This window comes from Haliotis rubra, unplaced genomic scaffold (genome assembly GCF_003918875.1).
Source record: "Haliotis rubra isolate DU_JTF1 unplaced genomic scaffold, ASM391887v1 Scf322, whole genome shotgun sequence".
NCBI lineage: Eukaryota > Metazoa > Mollusca > Gastropoda > Lepetellida > Haliotidae > Haliotis > Haliotis rubra.
In genome coordinates, this window is record NW_025766994.1 from 220,894 (window position 1) to 247,956 (window position 27,063).

At 40.4% G+C, this 27,063-nt stretch overlaps 1 protein-coding gene across 1 annotated transcript; it reads right to left on the minus strand.

Moving 5' to 3' along the window:
* LOC124283841 lies at positions 1-27,063 on the minus strand. The gene is made up of 7 exons (XM_046719870.1): positions 26,980-27,063; positions 8,757-9,201; positions 7,512-7,838; positions 6,287-6,478; positions 3,387-4,454; positions 1,294-1,337; positions 1-60 (listed from the first exon to the last, which is right to left on the minus strand). The coding sequence occupies exons 2-7, from the start codon at positions 9,091-9,093 to the stop codon at positions 1-3; spliced, it is 2,028 nt and encodes a 675-aa protein (XP_046575826.1). The 5' UTR covers positions 9,094-9,201; positions 26,980-27,063.

Here is a 27,063-nt window from a genome sequence, read left to right on the forward strand (position 1 = left end):
CTATATTTTTAATTTGGCATCTTTACGGAATGTGTACACGAACAAAATACTGTCTAATATCTGAACGACAAAAGTATACATGAAATTAGTTTGTGTGCTTATGTATAACGTTATACACTCAATCTTCAAAATGACTTGCAATACGTCTTGAAAATGGAATGTCCTCTATGACGTCAAATGACTACAAAAATGTCATAAGCCTATAAAGGTAAGGGGGCATCACTCCGCTATGCTTAACACTGAGTCATTGTATACAGCTTATATCACTTGGGGAGAATTTGTTGTGGATAAAGACATTATATTTTCGTGATGTTTTGTTCACGAAAAGTATAGAAAACAATGATAGTCAAAACATTTGTGACAAATTTAACGCGCACCTGGTCAATGATTAAATACGCCATTGTTTGGTCTGTTTAACCACATAAACAAATTAATGTTGACATTAGTTAATGAAGCAATGATACAACCGGATCCATTACATTGGCATAAGCTCCAGCCTTCAGTAACACATCAACACACTCTGTAGATCCCCGTCCTGCTGCTGTATGAAGTGGTGTGTCACCTGTATTATTCTGTACATTAACATCAGCTCCAGCCTTCAGTAACACATCAACACACTCTGTTGATTCCAAGTTTGTTGCTCTATGAAGTAGTGTGTCACCTGTATTATTCTGTACATTAACATCAGCTCCAGCCTTCATTAACACATCAACACACTCTGAAGATCCCCATATTGCTGCTGCTGTATGAAGTGGTGTGTCACCTGTATTATTCTGTACATTAACATCAGCTCCAGCCTTCAGTAACACATCAACACACTCTGTTGATTCCAAGTTTGTTGCTCTATGAAGTGGTGTGTCACCTGTATTATTCTATACATTAACATCAGCTCCAGCCTTCAGTAACACATCAACACACGCTGTAGATCCCCGTTCTGCTGCTGTATGAAGTGGTGTGTCACCCGTATTCTTCTGTACATTGACATCAGCCCCAGCCTTCAGTAACACATCAGCACAAAATGTAGGTCCCTCTCTTGCTGCTGTATGAAGTGGTGTGTCACCTGTATTATTCTGTACGTTAAAATCAGCTCCAGCCTTCAGTAACACATCAACACACTCTGTTGATTCCAAGTTTGTTGCTCTATGAAGTGGTGTGTCACCTGTATTATTCTATACATTAACATCAGCTCCAGCCTTCAGTAACACATCAACACACTCTGTAGATCCCCGTTGCTGCTGCTGTATGAAGTGGTGTGTCACCTGTATTATTCTGTACATTGACATCAGCCCCAGCCTTCAGTAACACATCAGCACAAAATGTAGGTCCCTCTCTTGCTGCTGTATGAAGTGGTGTGTCACCTGTATTATTCTGTACGTTAACATCAGCTCCAGCCTTCAGTAACACATCAACACACTCTGTTGATTCCAAGTTTGTTGCTCTATGAAGTGGTGTGTCACCTGTATTATTCTATACATTAACATCAGCTCCAGCCTTCAGTAACACAGCAACACACTCTGTAGATCCCCATATTGCTGCTGCTGTATGAAGTGGTGTGTCACCTGTATTATTCTGTACATTAACATCAGCTCCAGCCTTCAGTAACACATCAACACACTCTGTAGATCCACATATTGCTGCTGCTGTATGAAGTGGTGTGTCACCTGTATTATTCTGTACATTAACATCAGCTCCAGCCTTCAGTAACACATCAACACACTCTGTAGATCCCCATATTGCTGCTGCTGTATGAAGTGGTGTGTCACCTGTATTATTCTGTACATTAACATCAGCTCCAGCCTTCAGTAACACATCAACACACTCTGTAGATCCCCATATTGATGCTGCTGTATGAAGTGGTGTGTCACCTGTATTATTCTGTACATTAACATCAGCTCCAGCCTTCAGTAACACAGCAACACACTCTGTTGATCCTGCTGCTGCTGCTGCTGCTGTATGAAGTGGTGTGTCACCTGTATTATTCTGTACATTAACATCAGCTCCAGCCTTCAGTAACACAGCAACACACTCTGTAGATCCCCACTTTGCTGCTGCTGTATGAAGTGGTGTGTCACCTGTATTATTCTGTACATTAACATCAGCTCCAGCCTTCAGTAACACAGCAACACACTCTGTAGATTCCCACTCTGCTGCTGCTGCTGCTGTATGAAGTGGTGTGTCACCTGTATTATTCTGTACATTAACATCAGCTCCAGCCTTCAGTAACACAGCAACACCCTCTGTAGATCCCCACACTGTTGCTGCTGCTGTATGAAGTGGTGTGTCACCTGTATTATTCTGTACATTAACATCAGCTCCAGCCTTCAGTAACAAATCAACACACTCTGCACAACCCGGTCTTGTTGCTACATGAAGTGGTGTGTCACCCCAAACATTTGAAGCTTGGTTGACACGTGCTCCTTTCTTCAGCAAATACGAGACAACTGCTGGGTTTCCTTTACATGCACTGAGAAGAGGAGCTCTTCCATCAGGTGACATCATATCAACAGTAGCACCCTTCTCAAACAACATCTCAACTATATTTCTGTTCCCGACCTCACAAGTTCTGCACACAGCACTGCTGTCAACCACTGCTCCTCTGTCTAAAAAATAACGTACCATGTTCGCGTTCAGGCTACATACAGCATATGTAAGACCTTTCTGGTTATCTATATCACATCCTCTGTTAACCAACAGTTCCACAACCTCTAAGTGACCATTCCGTATGACAGTGTACACACTGGGGAAAGATCCATGATACTGATTAACTTCCACTCCCATGTTAATCGCATGCTTCACAGCTGATGTAAGGCCATTCTCACAAAGATAATTAAAAACAGTTTGGCCTCGAATGTCTCTTGCTTTTAGGTCGGGGTCTAGAGACAAGATCTGATTGACAAACTCACTGTCCCTGGTTTCTGCTGCCAACATAAGCGGCGTCTCTATCCTCAGACCATATGTAGCATTTACCTCAAGTTTCATTTGTCCACTGATGTATTTCAGTATACCGCATGCAGCATTCGTGCACACACCCAGTAAAATGTCCCTTCCTTCACTCTGGGTGAATGAGATATTTTCTGTCTCCATCATATATTTGATGAGATGATGTGACTTGTTGTTGGAAAGTAATTCACAAAATGACTTCTTTGATGAGTTATCAGTTAGTTTCACAATATCAGATGCACCCATGTGAAACTGGGTCTTCAGGCAGTCCATTAGCAAGTCGACAAAGTCTGAATAACAAAGTGACTGGTGTGATAAAACATGCAACAAATTGCTCCGTTGCATTTCACTTGCAAATCTTCTGGCCAAAAGTTTAGCATAAGTCCATGAGACGTTTGCAACAAGATCTGTCTCAACAGCAACGCTTTTCTCTTTTTTCTCATTACTGGAGGGCGTAAGACGAAGTCGCTGATTTATAAAGGACAAACTACAATTTTCAATGACAAACTTTGGTTGTTTTGTACTGAGAATAAAGGAAACACTGTCATATATAGACGGATGATCAAACACGTAGGTGTCATCTTCCTTCTTGAGGTAAGATCCAACCATATTATCAGCAGCTGCTATGTATTCATAACCGAAGTTATCATCCTCCTCCATTTCTTGTCCACTAATCTTTCCATCTCTTTTAATCATAGCCATGAACAGTGAACGCTTTATCTTATCTGTCAAATGTCTATTCAAAGTTTGGCTGAGGAAATCCAGTGGCGCTTGAAAAAACATTTGCATTTGAAGCTGAGTCCAATCCTTTTCATATGCTGCGACAAACATTTTACAGACATGAGGGAAGCCGTGTGGACAGTCTGCCTCACATATCCGAGACACAGTTGACTCTTCGATGTCTATGTTTTTTGCTTCAGCATGAACACGCCATATCTTCCTTCGCTCATAAGAGGCTCTCTGTGAGGAAACTTCCACCACATATTGGGGACTGGAAATGTAATCTGCCATCCTTCCCAAGTCTGCCAATGAGGATTTCAGCACATAGTCACGACCTACGAGGATAATGATAGTTTCTTGTTTCACCTCTGTTTGATCAACTTTGGTCATCTCTGAAACCTTCTCACTTTTAGTAGAAATGCCCAAAACATCTTTTTCTGCATATGTGTCAGGATGTTTAACATCCACCATAGGTCGTAGACGTGGTCTCCACTTTGCCCACTCAGCTGCATCGAATTCCAGATCACCGAATATGTCATCTAACATAATTACAGGGTTCTTGTAGGCCATTATGACCTCGCTGTATTCTTCTGGTGACTCCACTTGATATACTTGTCTCCCCTGACTATCAAGGTTTTTGAGAACCATGTAGGCTGTTGTGGACTTCCCCTCTCCTGGTCTTCCTTTAATTGTCACCCATGTCGCTCCTCTGTCCAGCTTCTCTTTCACTTTCTTGAGGGCGGCTGTCTCCACTATGTCTTTCGTCCATGACTGTATCCTGGATGCCGTCCTCTCTGTGGACACAAGGCAGATTTAAAACAATTATGAATGAAATATTTGCAACAGTTAACAAACTTAAGATTTAAACATCTTACTTCAGAAAAGGGAATCGAACCCGTGTCTTCGGCAGGACAAGCATACGTTCTAACCACTAGGCTACCCCACTGCCCTATACAAAGTTACTGAAATTGTGTTAAAGGCTCTTTAAAAGACATTACCCAAATTTCGGGCATCTGTTGAAATAGCAGAAGACGTAAAGATTGCGTAAAGAATAAACAAAAATCCGATGTTGTGCTAGGCAATGCCAGTAACAAGACGTGGCCAATAATCACTCAGATCACCCATCAAATTAAGAATATCAACAAAGTCATGCCTCGGGGACAGTGACAGATGGAGAGTTATAGATAGAGCAGCGTGACGTTGCTCGTCTATTCAACGAAACACCCTTTGCTATATTATGGCGATATTTTCAGCAAAACAATCAAGATGTACACTGCCCCCATAATAGCCGCCCCCATGTCAAGACCGATGAAGTTGAACCGTGCACGTCCGACACGGGGCCCAGCCAGCAACCATTTTAGTTTGTACCGATACCCAGCAATAGAAGAGCATCTGTGATAACAGTTTAATGAGAATAACGTGCCTACGGCCTCCGTGCAAGGTGAACAGCCTGATGACCAGTTAAACATGCTGCTCGAGTTGTCTAGCAGTATCCTAATCAGAGCAGTGTTAATGTGTTATCCTGTCCATCAAGATCCACGAATTTGTTCCCCACTGAACACGCCTGGGATGAAATGGAGCGACGTTCACGACGTCATATGAATCGTCCAGGCAACACCTTTCTCGGAATGACTCTCATGGACGTTTAGTGATCTCAGTGAGGCAATGGTACAAGGCCTGCATCAATGCACAAGGTGGACACACTCGCTACAGACATTGTAAACATGCTGCTTCTGTAGCCCCTCTTGTGCTCTGACAAATTTGCATATGCCAGGTGCGCTGTTCTTATTGACTTTTGATCATTACCAATCCTTTCGATATTTGTCTCTTTCAGAACTGTTGACCTTTGAGTCTATTCATCTTGTCAATAAGATGTGAAACGATGAGGATGAACTGAACCAGATAATGTTTCCTACACACTTCAACAGACAGGTTATTGTTTGATCAGGTTGATGTTTTCTGAATAATGTTGAGGAGTAAAACCTTTTCTGCCCGTTTTAGTAACTGAATATATTTTAAACATCATACTTCTTTTTACACTGGCAAGTGTTAATCCAGTTTGCACACTTTAATTCTAAAGGGCTCACTGAAATAATTCTTTGACTGTGGAGTTTGATGTGAAACTGTTCAGGTGAATATATGAGATGCATTTAAGATAAGAAAGTATACTTAGGCGTATCGCAATTATATACTATATAAGTGAGTGAGTGAGTGCGTGCGTTCGTGACTTAGCAGAACAACGCTATGAGTGATATCAGAAGTATTCATCTAAAATAGTGCGAGGCCATGACATTCATCAACCAAGTTGGCGAACCTGGCCGTCTCATCAGTCGTCATTTAAGACAAGCAGTCGCCACCAGTTTTAAGACGGGGAACAAGCATGGGTTGCTGAAGACCAGTTCTAACCAGATCTTCACGGGGAGACAAGCGGGTTGCTGAAGACCGGTTCTAACCCGGATCTTCACGGATCTTCTGAAGAGTTAAATCTATTGAATGGACTTTAGCATAATTTATTATCCATTACTGTACTTCCTTTATAGGTGTGTACTCAGATTATATCAGTCCGGTTTGTACATTGCCACCATATGGACAATTATTGTGAAAACAAGTTTGTCAAATAACTCACTCCTGATCTTCTGTGCTGCAGTCAGTGGTTTCTCTTCTTCCTCTTTGTTGGTCGGAGCTGTACCGACATTCTGAGTTCCGCCAATGTTCAGATTCTTGCCTCCCTTCACTGTCACATGACCACTGTCACATGTACCAAAGTCCTGTAACAGAAACCACGTGACTTGTACATAAGGTTGTGAACTTAGCGTGACTGTAACAGAAACCACATGACTGAAGCTTACATAGATATGTTCCATATTTGAACTTAGTTTCTACTAGTGATTCTGAAAACAGGTTATAACATCTGCAGACAAAAACACTAGTTTGAAAAAGTTGCACTGTTTGACTGCAACAGAAGTCATATAAGTGAAGGTTCAATATACTAACGGAAAAACGTAACTGCAGTAAAAAAAATTGCATTAGATAAAAATTATTTGAAAAGTTACATTATTTAAGAATAACCCTAAGTAAAGCACTTTGCATGAAATTTGACATTCACATATTTACTGTCACGTCTCGAAACTGCTGTAGTGAGTGAGTGAGTGAGTGAGTGAGTGAGTTTAGTTTTACGCCGCACTCAGCAATATTCCAGCTATATGGCGGCGGTCTGTTAATAATCGAGTCTGGACCAGACAATCCAGTGATCAAAAGCATGAGCAATCATCTGCACACTTGGGAACCGATGACAGGTGTCAACCAAGTCAGTGAGCCTGACCACCCGATCCCGTTCGTCGCCTCTTACGACAAGCATTAGTTACTGAAGGCCAAAATTCTAACCCGGACATTCAGGGGTACAAAACTGATGTAACAGATGCCATATGACTGAAGGTTTTACAGATGTGTTCCATTTTTTTACTCCGATATCACTACTGATTCTGAAAACAGAGATAACTTCAACATATCTTTTTGAGAGGCGACTGCCAAGTTACATTTGTTAATAAATTGCTTCGATATAACTGAACACAGCTTGACAAAGACTTGTGCTGAGGTCAAACAAGCTTCCATGGAGGCTGTGTATGTTTATGGACACTCTGCCAAACGATGGCGACATTGATACAACAGCTTCAAAGCTAGATATATGATTTACCTAAAAAGTAGGAGATACTGGGAGTAGACAAAACGTGAGGTATTGGTAAATGTAAGTGATCTGATCTAATCTGGTGAGAAGTAAGATTCTAATGGTTGGTGAGATAAGTTGATAGTTTATTTTAAAGAGGTCAACAATATCAGGTAAACCCACCCACCTCTAATAGAGTCCCCAGTCATTGGTACTTCAGGCAACCCAGACTGTATCTGTGATGCAAGAGATCCTGGTATTTGGGACAGAAGAGACGATGTTGACGGTGGTGTCAGGGCTGATGTTCCCGGGACCTGTGGACTTGTTTTCGGAACTACACAAGTTGTACTTGTGGACAGGTGTGCCTGATCTGTTCTTCCATCACCATCACCGTCACCATCATCATCACCACCTGATCCTGGTTGGAGTTGCTGTTGTTGCTGTGGTGCTGATGTTATTTCTCCCTGTGCTGGCTGACAACATCCCACAATGTGTTGTACTAGTGACTTGGTATCTACGAAACAAACAGTCCAATAACATAACACGAACAATGACATATGAATGACATTGTTAAAATGGCATAATGTAACTATATAGTTTAAGTCTGTCTATAAACACAGCAGGGGAATCTGATTGTAACGTTCAGTCAGGCAATCTGGTTTTCACCACCACTCACCACTCACCACAGTAGAGTAACAGGTAACCAATTTTTGTATAATTTCATCAAATATTCCTTTGTTTCGTTTTGCTTGACTAAACCTAGTGGAGCGTTTATAAACTTGTTCCTCATATGGGTATTCATATTCATGGCTGTTCATATTTCTGACTGTATTTCCTGTTACCACAGGGCTTTCAAAACCTAAGTGGTCAGCTAAATAGATCCACGGATGTCTATAACTCACCTGAATTGTACGAAATAACATAACGGCTTACAGTGTTAGGTAAAAGAACAATGGTTCACAGCTTACACAGCGGTTTACTTTGACACAATCTACCGCTGACACAATACAATTATCTTTATCAAATGCGTATTCATGGATTGTTTATACAATTTCTGTTAACACTGGTGAACGCTTCTTACAATTCAAACCTAGCACGTCTAAACACTCAAATCTTGAACCTCTCTCAGCCAATGTCAGTTGGAATATTACCTCTCAGAAAGATGCTACAAAGATATGTACAACCTAGCAGGGGTAACTGTCAGTAGGATTATAGTGTAAAGTGTTTAAAATGTGTAAAGCAACATTGGTGCACGACACTCAGCTCAGGTTCAACGGGATTCATCGCCAGCAAAATGTTGTGAGAACTTGGTGATTATAATGGAGAGGTAAATACAGTCTTCCATACTTCACTATAACATTCATAAAGGTGTGACTGGTGTTGCATCAAGAAAGTACCACTTCCTATAACTATTTCCTTAAGACACACATACCTTTACCTGCAAGCTGATATGACTGTTGATGAACAGTCTGGAATTTGACCGCTTCAGCACGTGCTCCAAGTTGTAACATGTCTTGTATCCCATCCCCTTCTTCCTCGTCTCTGTCATCACTAGATCCGCAACTCTCTTCATCAACATCCCTGTTTTCTGCACCCTCCATGCCTGGTCCTTCACTTGCTCCTTGTGGGCTGCCCCTGGCAATACCTACAGCTTCCATATGTTCAACGTCTAATGACGTGTCTCCATCTCTGTCTGTTCTGCGGTCTGCTGGGGTACATCCCCCACTCTGTGTGTCACTGTCATCCGTCGGTCTTTGACCGTCTTCCATTCTACTTCTGTTCAGCTCCCAGTTATTATTGAAAATTCAAATCTTTAAACATCCTCCCTTTCCACTTCTAATCAGTGTCCTAACTGTGAACTCTCCACCAGCATCACCCTACAACAGAAACGACTTAGAGATGGTATAGGTTCTTACCGAAACGTCGCCACTGTTGAAATAAAGAAGTTGATCATCCATAAAGTTGTGTCATCACTCTCTATATATTCATAATGTATTCATAAAGGATAATATAGGCCAAACTACTCAGAAAGTGAGTAGTCGTTATATTATAGACAGACAGACAGACAGACAGACAGATAGATAGACAAACAAATTTGCTTATGATGCCGCTTTGGTTGGGTTTATTCGTCAATCGGAGTGTTAGAGTATAGGAAAAATATTGATGCGTTTACTTCATGATTCAAAGACAATTTCCTCTCCCTGAAAATAAACAAAACAAAGGAAATGATAATTGACTTCCGAAGCTAAAAAAAAAAACACATTGGAACCTGTTTGTATTGATGGACAGGAAGTAGAAACATTAGAAGAGTATAAATATCTGGGTATCTATCATTGATAGTAAACCTTCATGGAATTCAAATTCACATCGTGTACATAGGAAAGCACAACAGAGGTTTTTCTTTCTGTGAAAATTGTGATCATTTAATGTAGGCACTAATATCTTAAAATTACTATACCAAACATCCATTATTAGTATTTTAACGTTCTGCTTTCATGCCTGGTATGGCAATCTTCCTCTTACACAGAAAAACAAACTTGACAAAATTGTTTAAACATATCCAGCAAAATTTGCGGCTTCAATTTCGAACCTCTACCTTTTCAGTATGAGTCAAAAGTTAAGAAGAAACATCTGGCCATTCAATCGGATCCATCACACTTTTTTAATGAATGTTATGAATTTCTGCCTTCTGGTCGCCGTTTTAAAATCATGTATTACAAAACTAATAGGACTTCAAAATCATTTGTCCCATACAGCATAAAACTTCTAAATCTTCCTCCAAAATTGTAATAGTGAAATCTATGATGAGGCACGAGTGATTATTATATCATGTACTTTGATTATGTTATGATTCATCATTATAGTCTGATTAGCTTGACATTGTATATATATATTTTAAATTATTTGTTGTTATAAGCTTGTATTGGCTCTTTGAATGCAAGACAAATGTCCCTGTAGGACAATACAGTTTATCTTATTATTATAGGATATTTATATAGCGCACATATCCAGGCAACTAGTTCATGCTCAAGGCGCTGGTATTTTCCCCTCGATCATTGGATGTCAATCTCAACGGCACATCGTATTATCAATCTCAACTCCCTAGGAAGTATACAACTCTTGCAGCCACTAGGCGCACCGAGTTATTGTGGCTTTCTCATCCTAACGAGGTACCCATTCACAGCTGGGTGGACTGACACACATAGTCACAGTACTTTGTCCAAGTTCACTGCACGTTGCTGTACCCGCAGCTAGGTGTTTGCACGTATTCATGTGGCCACCATCTGGTCATATACCAACGGATTCGTGGGTTCTTTTAAGTGCACAGGGTTGTGTACTGTACACTAGGGGTTGTGACAACACTGAAAGAGTCTGCACAGAAAGTTGACTCCAAGGTTTTTTACACCCGGTCACAGGTGGGCTCGATCCCGGCACCTCAACCTCGCTGGACCACTAGCCTGGCGTCTTAGCCAGCTCGCCCACCGCGCCCCCATCTTATCTTATCTCTCTCTATATTTTTTTCTGGTACTTTGTGCTCTAATCAAATCAAATCCCTCCACATACAATCAAATATTACATGACAAAATATCACCTGCTGATTAAAAACAGACTTTGCCATCCTTGTATTTTCGGGAATATTTGTTGATTGATTGATTATTTTCCTGCATGGCAATTCTCTGTATGCTGACGTCAGTAATATAAACAATGGGGTACGGGACCAGCCTATATAAGGCAAGGAATCGATAAGGATCTCTTCCTAACTCATATTAATTTTTAAAACCTTAACACAACTCCTTTTCATCTCCCCTATAAAAAAGTAACCATAGTCTTACTCGAAAGACTATGTGGTACGGGACCATAAACCCATAACACAACTACTTTTTATCTCCCCTGTGAAAGGTATCCATAGTCTTACTCGAAAGTCTTACTTCACATTTCATGAAGCAAAGGGTATCAAGTTCCCCGATGTATGAAAGGTGTATGTTACGGGTTAGATAACACAATACTATATCTATTATATCATCTTATGTTTAACATGAAGGATGTTTGTCAATTTAGAGAATTGTTTTCACATATAATATCAACACTGTGTTTGTAATTTTATGATATGTTTACAGTACATGAATTGAAAAAGCAAGCACGAGACCATGGACTTCGAGGTTATTCTCGTATGAGAAAACATAAATTACTAGATTTATTAGGTTATAAGTATCAAAAAACACTTACTGTGAAAGAACTAACAAAGCAAGCTCGTGAACGTGGAATGCGAGGGTATTCTCGTATGAGGAAATCTGAGCTCATTGAATTACTGAAAGAACAAAAACCTATAGAATTACAATTCACGCCTACTGAGCATGCTGTAGGTAAATATTTGAGAGGTTGGAAGATCGAAGTTCAAAGAAACATAGACGTTGAAGATAAAAACCATTGGTATTTGACAAAGTAAATGAAGAACTGAAAGATTTAAGAGGTATTAAATTTCAACTCACGTTAAACATGACACTAAAGAAACAACAGTCGAATAAAACAACTGAATACACCAATGTTTACTTCAGAGGTAATCAAGAAGTTACAACGCAACCAGACACTATCAACTGTTCTATAGAAAGATCATTAGAAAAAATGCGAGAAACACTAGAACGTTACACTAATATGGGTTCTGGTTGGGTTGTTGACAAGATTAACATGGTCTACCTGGATATAGCAAACTATATACCGTTGAAAGGTGGATCGTACTTACCCATGTCTGAGTATTTCAAGAAAAAACAAGCTATGGTTAACGTTAAAAACCGAGACAACAATTGTATGAGGATAGCGATAAGATCTGCTAAATTTCCAGTTGAAAAACATTCCGATAGACTTTCCAGTTATCCAGAAGATGACGGGATCAATTGGGAAGGTATAGACGAACACACCCCTATCTCTCAGATCCAAGAAATAGAACAACAGAATCAAGCCATAAACGTTTTTGGACACGAAGGTAAAAACGTAATAGTACACAGGATAAGTCCTTTATTGTATAAGGATTGTCGTAAAATGATCAATATATTTATGATCCAACAAGGTGAAAAATATCACTACACATGGATACAGAATTTCAGCCGACTGTTGTACAATCAATTGAAACACAAGGAAAAGAAACACTTTTGTGAAAGGTGCCTTCACGGGTTTTCTAGGGCTGATCTGCTAGATTCGCACAGGGTTGATTGCCTAGGTGTAGGGGAGACAGCCGTACGAATAGATATGCTGAGAGAAAAAACAACATCTTGAAATTTATCAACCACAAAAATCAAACGCCAGTACCATATATTATCTACGCCGACTTCGAAGCGATCATTAAACCAATAGATACAGTAGCTCAATCCACTAATCAAAGTTTCACACATAAAGTACAAGAGCACGAAGCATGTGGGTTCGGGTATGTGGTCGTTCGTTGTGATGGTCAAACTAACCCTCCCCTTATTTATAGAGGACAAGACGCGGCTGAAGAATTTCTAAAGTGTTTACAACATGAAGAGAAAAAGATTATTAAAAAACTATGTAACAAAACACCAATGCGTATGACTCAAGCAGACCGGGAAGCCCACAACAAAAGCACACATTGTCATGTGTGCTGTAAACATCTGAATGGTGATTCAGTTAGAGATCACTGTCACATTACTGGTAAATACAGAGGTGCGGCTCACAATGAATGTAACTTGAAGTTAAGAATAAATCATAAACTTATTCATATACCAGTGGTGTTTCACAATCTTCGCGGGTATGATTCACACTTGATTATGCAAGCTATTTCAAAGGTAAAAGGCAACATATCCTGTATCCCAAACAATATGGGTTGAGATTCATAGATAGTGTTTAGTTTCTGTTGTCGTCTCTAGACAGCTTGGTCAAGGCTAGTATCCCGAACGACTTAGCTGTAACTAATCGTTACACCGAAGAGGAAACTCGTGCTTTGCTGCTACGTAAGGGTATCTACCCGTATGAATATATGGATGACTGGTCTAAGTTTAATGAGACACAGTTACCTCCCATTGACAGCTTCTATAGCAAGCTGTCGGCCGACGCGTCTATCACACAAGACGATTACGAACACGCAAAAAAAGTATGAGAAAAACTGGGTTGTCAGAATTTAGGTGATTACCACGATCTGTATTTGAAAACAGACGTGTTATTGCTGGCTGGTGTATTCGAGATATTCAGAAAAACGTGTTCGAAGCAATACGGGTTGGACCCGGCATGGTATTATTCAAGTCCTGGGCTCTCGTGGAATGCCCTACTGAAGAAAACCGGTGTGAAATTAGAATTATTTACCGATTACGATATGCATCATATTTATAGAGAAAGGGTTACGCGGTGGTATTTCTATGGTATCAAAACGTTATGCCAAAGCTAACAAAGAGTATGTGAAAGGCTACAACCCTAAAAAACCTACAAACTATCTACTCTATCTAGATGCAAACAACCTGTACGGCTGGGCCATGAGCCAGTATCTACCTACCTGTGGTTTCGAGTGGACATCTGAGATCGATGATGTTATGACCATCGCAGTGGATTCGAACAAGGGTTATATACTCGAAGTGGATTTAGAATATCCGGAGCATTTACACACCTCACACAACAGTTATCCCTGGCTCCAGAGCGTTTGAAGGTGAATATGGAATGGATGTCTGACTACCAACGAAATTTGCTGGGTCCTACAGGACGGGTGGTAAACGTTGAAAAACTCGTACCTAACTTGATGAATAAAACCAAGTACATCATTCACTATCGCAATTTACAACTATATCTGTCGCTGGGTATGAAGCTGACTAAAATACATAGGGTACTAAAATTCAATCAAAGCCAGTGGATGGAACCATACATCAGAATGAACACGAATTTACGTAAGATAGCCACCAGCGACTTCAAGAAAAACCTGTACAAACTCATGAACAACTCTGTATTTGGCAAAACGATGGAGAATTTTCGAAAACCCGTTAACGTGAAGCTAGTCCGGTCGAGTGATGAAAACTAACTCAGGAAATTGATATCCAGCCCGGCGTACAAATAGAAGTATTATATTCGATGATGACTTAGCAGCGATACATATGAAAAAGAGCCACATTATACTTAATCGACCGGTTTATGTTGGTATGAGCATTCTAGACCTATCCAAACATCTCATGTATGACTTCTACTATAACGAGCTCAAGAAACAATACGGTGAAGGGTGTGAGGTGTTGTACACGGATACGGATTCATTACTCATGGAAATTCAAACCGAGGACGTGTACGAGGATATGAAAAACAATATACACCTATACGATACCAGCGATTACCCAAAACACCACCCCATGCATAGCCAAATCAACAAAAAGGTGTTAGGTAAGATGAAGGATGAATGTGCTGGCACACCAATAACCGAATACGTCGGATCGAGACCTAAGATGTATTCTATCAAAAAAGCAGACGACGCTGAAATAAGAAAGGCTAAAGGTATGAAAAAGAACGTGGTGAAACGACATATTAAACATACCCTCTACAAACAGACCCTGTTCGAGAAGAAAACGTTCAAACACCAGATGAACATACTTCGTAGTGACGGGCACAAGATATACGGGATGACTATAAATAAGACGTCTCTATCACCAATGGATACAAAACGATGGATAGCTTCAGATCGTGTCAAAACTTTTGCTTACGGTCATAAAAAAATATAAATTTATATATATAATAGAGAAAATTTACTACAACCCGCGAGGATATTGGAAAGGGGTAGACGCTATTACAAAATTATCTAAAGTCGCACGTTTTTCGGAAGAAAAAGCCAAAGCCTGGTTACAAAAACAAGCTATATGGCAAATATACTTACCGGCACCAAAATATATACCGAGGAGAAAATTCGGTATACATACACCTAATCAAGTTCACCAGGCCGACCTGTTGTTTCTTCCACACGACAGGGTGAGAGGTAAAACCTATAAGTATGCCCTGACAGTTGTAGACGTAGCCAGCCGCTACAAGGAAGCTGAACCATTAACCACGAAAGACTCGGATCAAGTAGCACAAGCGTTTAAGCGAATATACAAGCGTAGTCGGCTTACATGGCCTGATTTATTGCAAGTCGATCCAGGCCGGGAATTCATGGGATCCGTGTCGAAACTTCTAACCAAGAATAACGTAGAAGTTAGACGCGGTGAGGTGGGAGCCCATCGAAGTCAAGCTATAGCAGAGAGATTCAATCGCTCCATAGCCGAACGTTTGTTTTCACACCAATATTCACATGATTTAGCGGATCCTAATAACAGAAACACTGAATGGTTAGAACGACTTCCACGGGTGGTTGACTTCATGAATCATGAAATAACAAGACTACTTGATAAGAGACCAGTCGAAGCAATCCGTATGAAATCCGTTGTATCAGAGGCAGCAGCACCCCGTCGTAAAAAGGAAAAAGAAATTCCAGATCGCGCGCTTGTTAGATATTTATATCAACCAGGTGAATACGAGGGAGACACCCGTAAACGTGCTACAGATCCTATATGGTCTATGAAAATATCAATCGAGTGGATATCAAAGACGGGGAACCTAACCTATACTTCTTGAAAGACGGACCACGTAGAGGATTCGCACGTGAGGAATTACAAATCATACCACAGTGATAAAAATAATATACTTATACCATTATCTTTAACAAACGTTTAACTTCGAAGATGTAGTCTTTTTTCTTATCATACATAACTTTAAATCGTAATTTATCCGCGCCATGTGCTTTACATAATCGGTAATGACCTTTAACTCCTATACCACACACCGAACACGTATAGTTAGTATAACCTTTACGGTGAAAACAACAATAACCCTCAATGCAGCTTTTATTACCCCATAAGAACCCATTGACAAAGATATGGTGCGTATCTCATTTTTGATATAATAATTTGTGTAATTAGTCTAATTGTTTCACAATTAACACTGTCGATGCTAAACCCAGTGCCACGAATACCAACTCACGATCTTTTTGCCCATCGGAAGGAGTGTAATACTGTGAAATCGTTGGTGCATTGCCTAATGGTTCTAGTTGTTTACCTGTTAGCACGTAGTATTCTTTCATTGCTTCTTCGACGTCCTTGAAAGTTCTAACAGAATGATTTTCGCGTTGTAGTTGATTATTGATAAAATCTAATCTCTTCATGCGTCTCTTAGGGTTTTTCTACAGCTATATCGTGTCGTTTTCTCTTTGCTTCTACCTCAGCCGCGTTTGACTCTCGTAATTTAGAAAATAGATACTTACTCCCGGAAAATGCTAGGGCATTCACAAGAGCTCCACCAACCATCATTGCTATCGTGGCCATATTATATATATTACTTTAAAATATTTTCAGGTATAATACCTTGTTTTATCAGAACGTCCTTGGTGGCCATCGCCATACCAATATTCATAGTAAGCATAGCAATATCCTGCAGGTCGGTTGTTATATGTTCATTTTAGTCAACCGAGTGTATCCTACTGCAAATCCGGAAACCACTAAGGCGTGGTATGCATCGTTAACGAATGTTTTTCCCTCAGACATAATATATATTAATGGAAATATAATTTTAATTTTAACATAATATGAGGGTTGATCTCCTCTGTGGGTGTTGGTGATGGCTGGGGTTGTGTTTGTTTTGGTTTAAATAACATAAATAATGAAACAACAGCAGTGGCTACTACACCACCTACGGTAAACCAGGTGTTTCCTCCTCTCGAATCTTGGTTATTTCTTCCTGGGTAGTATCCATCTTGTATATTATTATTATTTATTGACAATGCGTTGCTGTGATAATCGCCGCCGTCACCAGAGCTAAAAACATCCCGTATTTGTGGTACAGCACGCAGCTGATAGAGCTCAAGGCGTGTTCAATAAACGGGTCTTTCTCTAGGTCCTGCCACAAATAGAGTCGACGTTCCGGTGGGATGGGTAAAAATAACGACGCTATACCTGTGTAAATCTGGGTAATAGTAGACCCTATAACTTTTGTCATCTCAGCCCAGAGGTGTGACTCATACCTGGCGTATAATTTATTTATTTCCTCATCTGACATTTTCTGAATTTTATCAGCAGTAATATTATCTCCTAAATATTGTTTTGCCTTACCACCCACAACTAATGTTACCAGTCTGTCTCGCTGCTTGTCGTCCTTTTGTTCATCTGAAACTAACATCTGTTCTAGTAATTCATCACAATCCATTTTATAATATAGTAATCTAGTTTTAATTTTTTTTAAATAATAACCAACCCACACTAAATACAGAGAGATAAAGGTTAGGTTACACATGACTATAACTTCAAAAGCCGACATTTATACTTAAACTTACTAAAATTTACTAAAAATTACTAAAACATTACTAAAATTTACTAATTTACTAAAAATTACTAAAACATTACTAAAATTTACTAAAAATTACTAAACTATTACTTGGTAATCCACTGGTTGGTCGGTTTTCAACACGTGCTTAACATGTTTAGTTTTGGCGAGCTGTTTCTTAACCAGTTCCCGGTCTAGTTTACTCATCACATCGTTCTCTCTCAAGCATTCCTCGAACGAATCCCTGTCCGAAGCTACAGTGACATAGAGCTACCCATAGCGTCTGTTCACGTAAATCCTTTAACACAGAGTTGAATGTTTGTGTCAACACCCAGACGCTATGTTCTGCGTGCCGACCTGAAAACGCTAGGTAGGACAGCATATCTCTCTTTTTCGTTATCTCTCTATTAGCGCTGCAGTCATCCAGGATGAACAGCGTCGGCTTCCCTTTAAATTTGTTGTGATAAACTTTCAAATAGTCCTGCAGGTGTGTTCCCGGATCCATTTTATATACATCGGGATCCGTCATCACCCAAGATCTATCCGTGTAAGTCTTGTTCATATTTATAGTAGGACATAAGATAATGATATTGTCAAATACGTCTTTATAGTACCCCTCCAACAAATCCAGTACGAAAACTGTCTTACCACAACCCGTCTGCCCACATATTATGGCGCAGTGCGGATCTCATGGTAAATTGATAGATTGCTTGCACAAATCTCCCATTCTCTATATTAAGTTGTGCGTCCATAATTACATATAAATATAATTTTAATTTACCAGTTGGTTGAGCCTTTTTCATTATTTAAATGGTTACACCCTCGCTTCCATTATCGATTCGACGACCACTACCGTGAAGAGTGTCGTCATCTGTCGATCTTATATCCAACCATAACGCGTACTTTGTGGTAAGTTAATCCGCGATATGCACGGAGGATAGCTCGAGGTCATTGACTACGTTGTTGACTATTGAGTTTCGTTTGATAGCCGGTAGCTTCATTATTTCATCCCACTGCTGATATGCCTTCATTCCATGGCTAAATAGCTGATTAGGCACTCCCTCTATGGTCACTTCCACTTTGGTGATCCCTGGGTTGAAAAATTTCTCGCTGTCTCTTTCAAATGGATCGTATTCCTCCACGGGTATGATTAATATACCTTTCATCGATCGCGCCAGCACGTTCATGTTGATATTCCATACCGTGTCGCTCTTGTCACGTAATATCATTCTATGTCGCAGTATCCTATCGTACAGGATGGTCATTTCCCCAGACTGCTGATTTCGAATCTGCCGGGCGAGATCAGGATTAGTCACCATGTCGAACTCCAACGAGATGTTATCGATCTCGTAACTACCCTCTTCACCGTTCAGCGTATACACGACTTTGCTGTAATCATTGAACGTGAGTTCATATTCCAACCTGTCACCTAATGCGGCTTGGTAAAATGGTGCGTGCCCCCGTTAGCAACTCAAAGTCTAGCGGGATACAGAACGTGTTTCCATACGCTTCGGCGATGGCTTTTTCACTATTCGATTGTTTGGCTGTCTCGTCTTGTGTGAAGGCGTACCCTATACGTAACCTAGTCGATTTACTGATTCCCTGGTACATGTCGTTGGCACGTTCTCCCTCACTTTGCCATAGGTCTATGTAACAGTAATATACATCGCTGTCGTCTATGCTAAGCACCTCGTTCCCACTAATTTTTATGGAGGTCCTCTTGACTATAGCACGGCCCACATTATTCACTTGTTCACGTTTGTCGTTGTCTGATTTAAACGTGATGTTAAATGCCAATCGTACCGTACCTGGTACTATGACGTCGTTCTCCCCCAAGTTGGGGAATCTAACCAACAGTACTTGGTTCTGGTCTATCTTGCTGGGGTTGTTTGTAATAGTCACCGACTGACGCACGGCTTTGACGCCTAGTGGTTCTCTTAATCTTCGAAAAGGATTTAGTTTTCTACCATATGACATTGTTATATATTTATATTAATATAATATAATTTCAAAAATATGGACGATATTCCGATGGATGATTTTGGATCTATGGCCTCTGCTGATGTTGATTACGATGAAGACATTTCGTTTACTAACTCATCATTGAGCAGCCAACTACTTAAAACAACAGTAGACGATTATTACGATGGATTGAAAAACGATAGAAACTACGTCGAGCCTCAGTACAAAGACTATTCGAAGTTTACCATAGATGATAAGGGCATTCTACGCCTTAAGGATAACCCGGAGGTTGATATCATGAACATGCGCACTAGAAAACCACTTGCCTTGTCAACGCTAACCAGTCACCATGGTACCGAATTTATCCGTAATAAACTAAACATGCAGGATTATGGTGGTGCAAAACCTAAGATTTCTCCGAAGGTAGTTCAAGATCTGCAAGCTACCAGGTCCGAACTCAGTAGTGGTGGTGACATGACACAGCGTGCTACAGAAGCATCGGACAGCATCGAAAAACTGTTGGGCACATACTGGGACGAACCGTTACCTGGTTTTAAATTTCCAATGAGGGAAGTGTATGGTTTAGATGAAGCCTTGAAACATGTACGTGGAGAACTCGTGAACAACATGGATAAACTGAACGAACTCGACGAGCACACCGCAAGTGAAAAAAAACAAACTCACCGAAAATGAAGACGATGATATGAAGCGTAGTATCACAGGACGACTACGTAATTTACAAGATGAGAGACAGACCCGATTGGAATCTGCTTCCTCGAATCGAGAACAGCTTTGATCTCAGAGCAGCCGCGTGCGGGGGAACCATCGATCGAGTACTGAACGAGGATACCACGTTGGCCGACAGGATCCGAATATTGTTCCGAGAGCAAGGCATCACCATTGCCAGTGTTCTGACAGCATTTGGCTTCATCATATCGACCATGGTCGTATCGCTGACTGGTGGTGGAGGAACACCAACACCACCAAAACCACCGAGTGGTGGTGACGTCAGAGACTGGATAAAAAAACATCTGAAATCACTAGGGGAAGCCCTGGCTAAACTCGCCGGTAAAGCCACCGAAGCCATGCCAGGTATCCTGGGTAGCATCATCTCGTGGTTGCTTAGCACTCTCTCGAAAACAGTTACGTGGCTCAGTCAAAACCTGTGGGCGTTCATCGTCGTCATTGCCGGGTTGGTGTACGTGGCCGCTAAGGAATTTTTGACCAGATGAAACCCAAGCCAACCGCGAACCCAACAACCACCAGCGCTGTTTTACGGTCGATGTGCTGCTGATTAGACACCCGCACGTGTGGTGGTTGGGGTTGTGGTGGTGTGGACTGAACCCTAGACTCTGGGGGTGATGTCACTATACCCGTTTCACCAGTATGCGTGGGTGGTGGTACATGGGAGACGTTGACGTCGGCGTTAACACCAAATTTTTGGTCGGCTGTGGCAATGATTATTTCATTGTTGTAGCCTGTTATGTTATTGATTCTCAGACGCATATCACTCGGAGCCATGTACAATCCAACACCGAACACATAGTCGATTTTTTGACCTGGCGTATTGCAACGTATCCTGATATCGTTTGATAGCACTAGGTATATCTACTGGTTATGAGATAGCGTCCTCAATATTAGCCACGAACTGTTTTTGAGAATCGTAAGCCGTTCCCTTACCTATAATATTAGAACGCGTCTGTGATTGAGACCCTAGAATAGCCCACACGTACGTTCGAATCCAATCGTTCAATCTGATAACACCAGCATGAGTAAAACCCTTCGACGTGTCCAGCATAAATATTTTTCAGTCATCCGGACCCTGCTCGAACCTCCATACTCGGTAATCCTTGCTGTCGTCGAAAGACATGAGATCATCTCTCCACTCGTTACTCGTGACGTAAGCATTCACATATGTTTTACAACCCCATTCTTTTCGCTTTTTGCTGGCTTCCACGAGGGGCATGTTGTGAACGATAGGGATACCCAACCCATGGTTTGGGCCCGTCAAACGCCAATCCGTCTTTGGGTCTAGTTCGAATTCATTACAAATCCGTTCAAACGCACGTCGATCATACGGATTGTTTACTGCATCCCATGCCTTGTCCTGTGGGACCGGGGCGCTGATTTCTTTGAGGATACGCCTTACCTGGTAATACACGTGGAAAGTGAAAGCGGATTTACTCATTATGCCTAGTGTCTGTCAATGTCAAACCACATCCAGTTGTCGCACACCACACGGCAAAATTGAATTGATTCTGCCAGAACTGCATAGGGTTGTGAAACCAATCGTGAACCGTTTTAACATTAGTGACCGAAAACCTATAATTTTTAAACACGTCTATAAACTGGGTTTTGAAGTACGAACCAGCCGTGTCATCCACTATTTTCATGTGTGTGAAGTCATAAGCCTTTATGTTGTCGTTTTTGGGGTAACGTTACTCGGGTTTATACATATTATTATATAATATATAAATATATATAAATATGTACATTACGCTTCCAGGTGTAACGAGCGGTGAGGCCATTCAACTTATGCATGTTATCGATAACATGTCTGGTCAAGTCGAAATGACACTATGCGATATACTACCCGCAATGGACAAACATCAACAGCAATAATAAAAAGGTGTTCTTTGGTGGATTTCTACATAAAATAACATATGGATACTACAGCGTGTGTCTCTTAAATGATGAAGTTTTCAAACCCTTAGGAGCTGAACTCAAAATAAATGACTCAAACGGAACAGTGGTGTTGATTAACAACAGTCCAAACAAAATGAGACTCGGTCGACCGTTGGCGAAGATACTAGGGCTGACACAAGAAGAAATAGACCCTAAGATTACCGTCACTGGTACGAAGTTACCAGATCTAGTTCCATACCGCGAGCTATGTGTTCATCTCAATCAGCTTAGCACAACAGATAATGTACAAAGTGAACGTCCTTCCACGTTGTTGAGGGCTGTCCCGGTTAAAACAGAAAAATACAATGACGGACGCACCGAGTCGTTTTCATCGCGACAGTATAAAAAATTGATAAATGGTAATATTTCTGAATTAAAAATATCAATTTTAGATGCAAAAAATAATAATATAAATATAGGATACCTCAGCGTAACACTACATATACAATAATGGCTAGCAATCAGGGCCCAGGAATGCGAGTAAAAAGATGCAGTAATGTAGGATTATCAGAATTAGGTGATACTAGGGGGTTTGATGAATCAGGAATAGATGGTAAAATATACGCTTTTAAGCTTTTAAACAGCATTTTCAAACGAGGGGTACACAAAGCCCGCAGTCTAGACTACCAGTTGTCCGACTTCCATTTTTGTGGAAGTCGCGGTAGCTGAGTGGGTTAGGCGGCTGACTTTGTGTGCTGGCGATTGGGTGCCTGACTCTGAGGGTGTGAGTTCGAATCCCGGATGGGACTCAACTCAAAAAGTACTAGAATTTGTACTTTACTAAGAAAGTGTAATCCCAAATATAACACATGTTGCATTTGACCACTTTCTAAATGGCATTGTGTAATCATTTTCAAACGAGTTGAAGTTCCCGTCGTCGGTGGATCTGGTAGTACTTTTAACCTAGACACATCAAGATCTGCCGGCAACACTCGATATGATATAGTTCGCAATGACGAGGATGAATGGAGAATATACCCATCGTTCGGTAGTAAATTGTTCGATTTTGAAGACTTTGACAGAACGAACGTTGATCAAAACAAACCGTACTATCTAATGTTCACTAACGATAACAAGTGGATGATGTTACCATCTCGAATCAACTGGTTTCTCAACATCACACTAAGTTCCCCATAGATATTCACGGAAAACAAAGACCACTTACTAAACAAAGTCGTTAACAACGGAACCCTAATCGTGGCTTACGTCCCATCAGAGAGACGCAGTGTAATCATCAGCCCACTCTCGGCTATGTCAGCCCACATGCTATCGGTTAAACCAGGGGAGAAAAACGCGGTATTGAAGTTGGTGTCTGAATTCGACGGCGTGATCAACATCTTGCAAAATCTACCGGAGAATTCCACGCTGTTCATCTAAGTCTACCTAGGCCAACCAACGCAGAGTGAGATTGAGATCGAGAAGGGAATCAAACTCCAGTGGGCTAAAAAACACCAGTATCGCGTTTGCTCTATTTACGTGCGGGTGGGAGACGATTCACACACCAGTCTGCAGGGTGTCACCATTAACGTGGAAGACACTATATCTCTAGCCAGTATTTTTCTATCCGAGAACATACATTTTATGGAATTGAAGTTAACGCCTGAGAAATTATCAGAAAAACAATTGGAAACTATTTTATAACAGTTATATAAACAATGGTAAGTCATCACCCCAATGTAACACTCGGTGATCTAGGAGACACAAAGCGGTTCAATTTACCTGGTGAGGAAGACACCCCGTACCTACTATACTATAAAGACGACGTATACGAACGAATGGCACTAGCAGATTTTTTCAGAGCTTGAATGGTTAATTAAAATAACACTAACCTCACCTTACATCTTTTTAATCAAAATGATTTCGTTTCCAAAATTACAAACAACGGGATTCTTTCTCACGTCCTTAATCCCTTCAAAGAAAATACTGTTCAAGTATTACGAATACCAGGGCACACTGGTAACATGTTAGCTCCAGTCGGCTTGAATGCCAGTTTATTCATTCGCAGCATTTACGATTACCAACGTGATTTTTTTTCAGATTCAAATTATGGTATGAAATCACACACCACGCTAGTTATAGACGTATATCTCGCAGAGATGTCAAGTCCAAGAATACTTTTAGACGGCCTGAGAATAATTTGGTTTAAAAGACACGAGAATAAACGTTGCCGAATCATAATAAGACAAGGTTATAAACCATTAATAAGCCTAGATGGGGTTAGTATTTTAGACCAAAACATACCTATTAATGTCTCACCCATTTACCTGTACAATAATCTAAACCTTATAAGCCTCAAATATATTAATCAAAAATTAAATGACATATAATAAAAAAATAATTTATAAAATATATTATAAACACATAAAATGGGGCTATACCCAGCCATAGATGAAGAAGGAAATATAAAGGGAAGTGTAGAAGGGTTTCGACTTAAACAGATATGTGAAATAAAACGTCAGTTAGAACAAGACCGTGATATTCGGGCATCGCTACACAAAACATACAATAGAGCTTTAAACTACATGGATGGGGCTGATACCACTCTTATGACAACTAGCATGGGATTACGAGCAGTAGGAGTTGGATTGTTGACCACCATCGTAGCCGCACCAGTGGTGTTAGGCCTTGAAATAACAGCTGTAGTGACAGGAATAGCTGGGTCAGTGTTTAAATTGGTATCTCGCAAATTGGATCATAAAGCTAAGAAACATGATGAAATTAGAATTCTTGCTGAAGCAAAGTTAAACACGATAGAAGACCATATTTCCACCGCACTCAATGATGATAAAATCTCAGAGGAAGAGTTTCGTTTGATCCCATGTGAGCTCGAAAAATATAAAAAAATCAAAGAAGAGATTCGATTAAAGTTTCATCAAAAAAGTTCTGCTATCGGCGAGAACGAGAAAAATAAAATACATAAACCAAAGGATACAACAAGCCCAACAAGCATTTATTACAAAAACCAAAGACATCATAGAAGATACACGTTAAATTGTTTTGCTGAAGTCAAAATTTTAAATTGATGTGATCTTATGGGTTTACAAATTGAGGAATAGATACTTATTGATTGCTTGCCTTATATAGGATGACCCCATACACCATAGACTTACTCTTTCGAGTAAGACTATGGTTACTTTTTTACAGGGGAGATGAAAAGTAGTTGTGTTATGGTTTTAAAAATTGATATGAGTTAGGAATAGATACTTATTGATTCCTTGCCTTATATAGGCTGGTTCCGTAGCCGCATTGTTTATACTACTGACGTCGGATGGTCAGTTGAGAGCTGCAACACCCAACAGTCTAGTCGTGTTGAAATATGTCGGTTGATATCATGTACGTAGGTTAAAAGAAGAAGAATTTTCAATTTAGGTGCTAACAGACCGACCACGGCCAATTCCCTGTGATATGAGGCTTTGGTATTAATGGGGTGTTAGCACAGAACTAGCCCGGCCCGATTTCACTTGTATCCACCACCAGCATAAAGTGTGAGAAGGATTACAAATACATTCCGCGATTGTTATCAGTTCAAACCTACAATAATATATTTCTTCTGCTGATATCTTTCTGTGACATACATAACTTACATACTTCTGTAACATATGTTATATTTGGGATTACACTTTCTTAGTAAAGTACAAATTCTAGTACTTTTTTGAGTTGAGCCCCATCCGAGATTCGAACTCACACCCTCAGAGTCAGGCACCTTATCGCCAGCACACAAAGTCAGCCGCCTAACCTATTCAGCTACCACGACTTCCACAAAAATGGAAGTCGGACAACTGGTAGTCTAGACTGCGGGCTTTGTGTACCCCTCTGATAGGTATTGATTGGCACGGTTCCCACGACCGAAAGCTATGATTACACAATGCCATTTAGAAATCATTGTGTAATCATAACTTACATACTTCTGTCTGAAATTTACCCGACATTATTGCTACTTTCGTTATCACAGTCACCTACACTGTATATTACAAGGCACACTGTCCTAGTCGTTCTCGAGATAAACACAACATTACATTGTCATACTTGAGCTCGTAACTCTCCTGTGACAGCATCAGGGAGAGTCTCCCGCACAACACTGGTGCTGATCACTACTTCGTCGCGATTATATAAACGCATACATTGTACCAAATTTCTAACAGCGTTCGTTTTGTAAACCATTCCAACTTGGTCTTCTCACAATATATATTAAAACGTATATCCACTACACAGACCCTACCGGTAATATATACTCATGGAAATGATTAAGGGAACACTTGAAAGTACAAGTGTTCCTTTATATATTTCCAGAATTTCACTCACAGTGCAATACATACCTTGTGAAGAAACCTGGAAAAGAATAAAGGAACACTTTCATGTGTTCCCTTATTCGTTTCAATGAGTATATGTGTGTCTCTCCTCTTCAACCCTCACTTTGATGATCCAAATACAACACAAACATTAATGCACTTCGAAGTTTTACATCCTATGGAACATAAGTCTTCCTTAACAGAGAGTCCAGGAATAGAAAGGTTTCCGGGCAACTAAGGTTTCCGACTGACGGGATTATACTGAAATTTACTTAAATATCTTGCAAGTAATTTGTAAACATTAACCTCAGTGAAAATATTCAAAAATCCTTTAAACCAAAGTGTGCATACAAAATATCCCTATAAAGTTTCCAGGTTCACAGAGCTGCTTACCTTAACGTCCGCTTGTGGTTCAGACAGAATTCAAAATGAATGTAACTTTGCGTGGTTAGCGTCGCGTATGAATTGCACATGCGC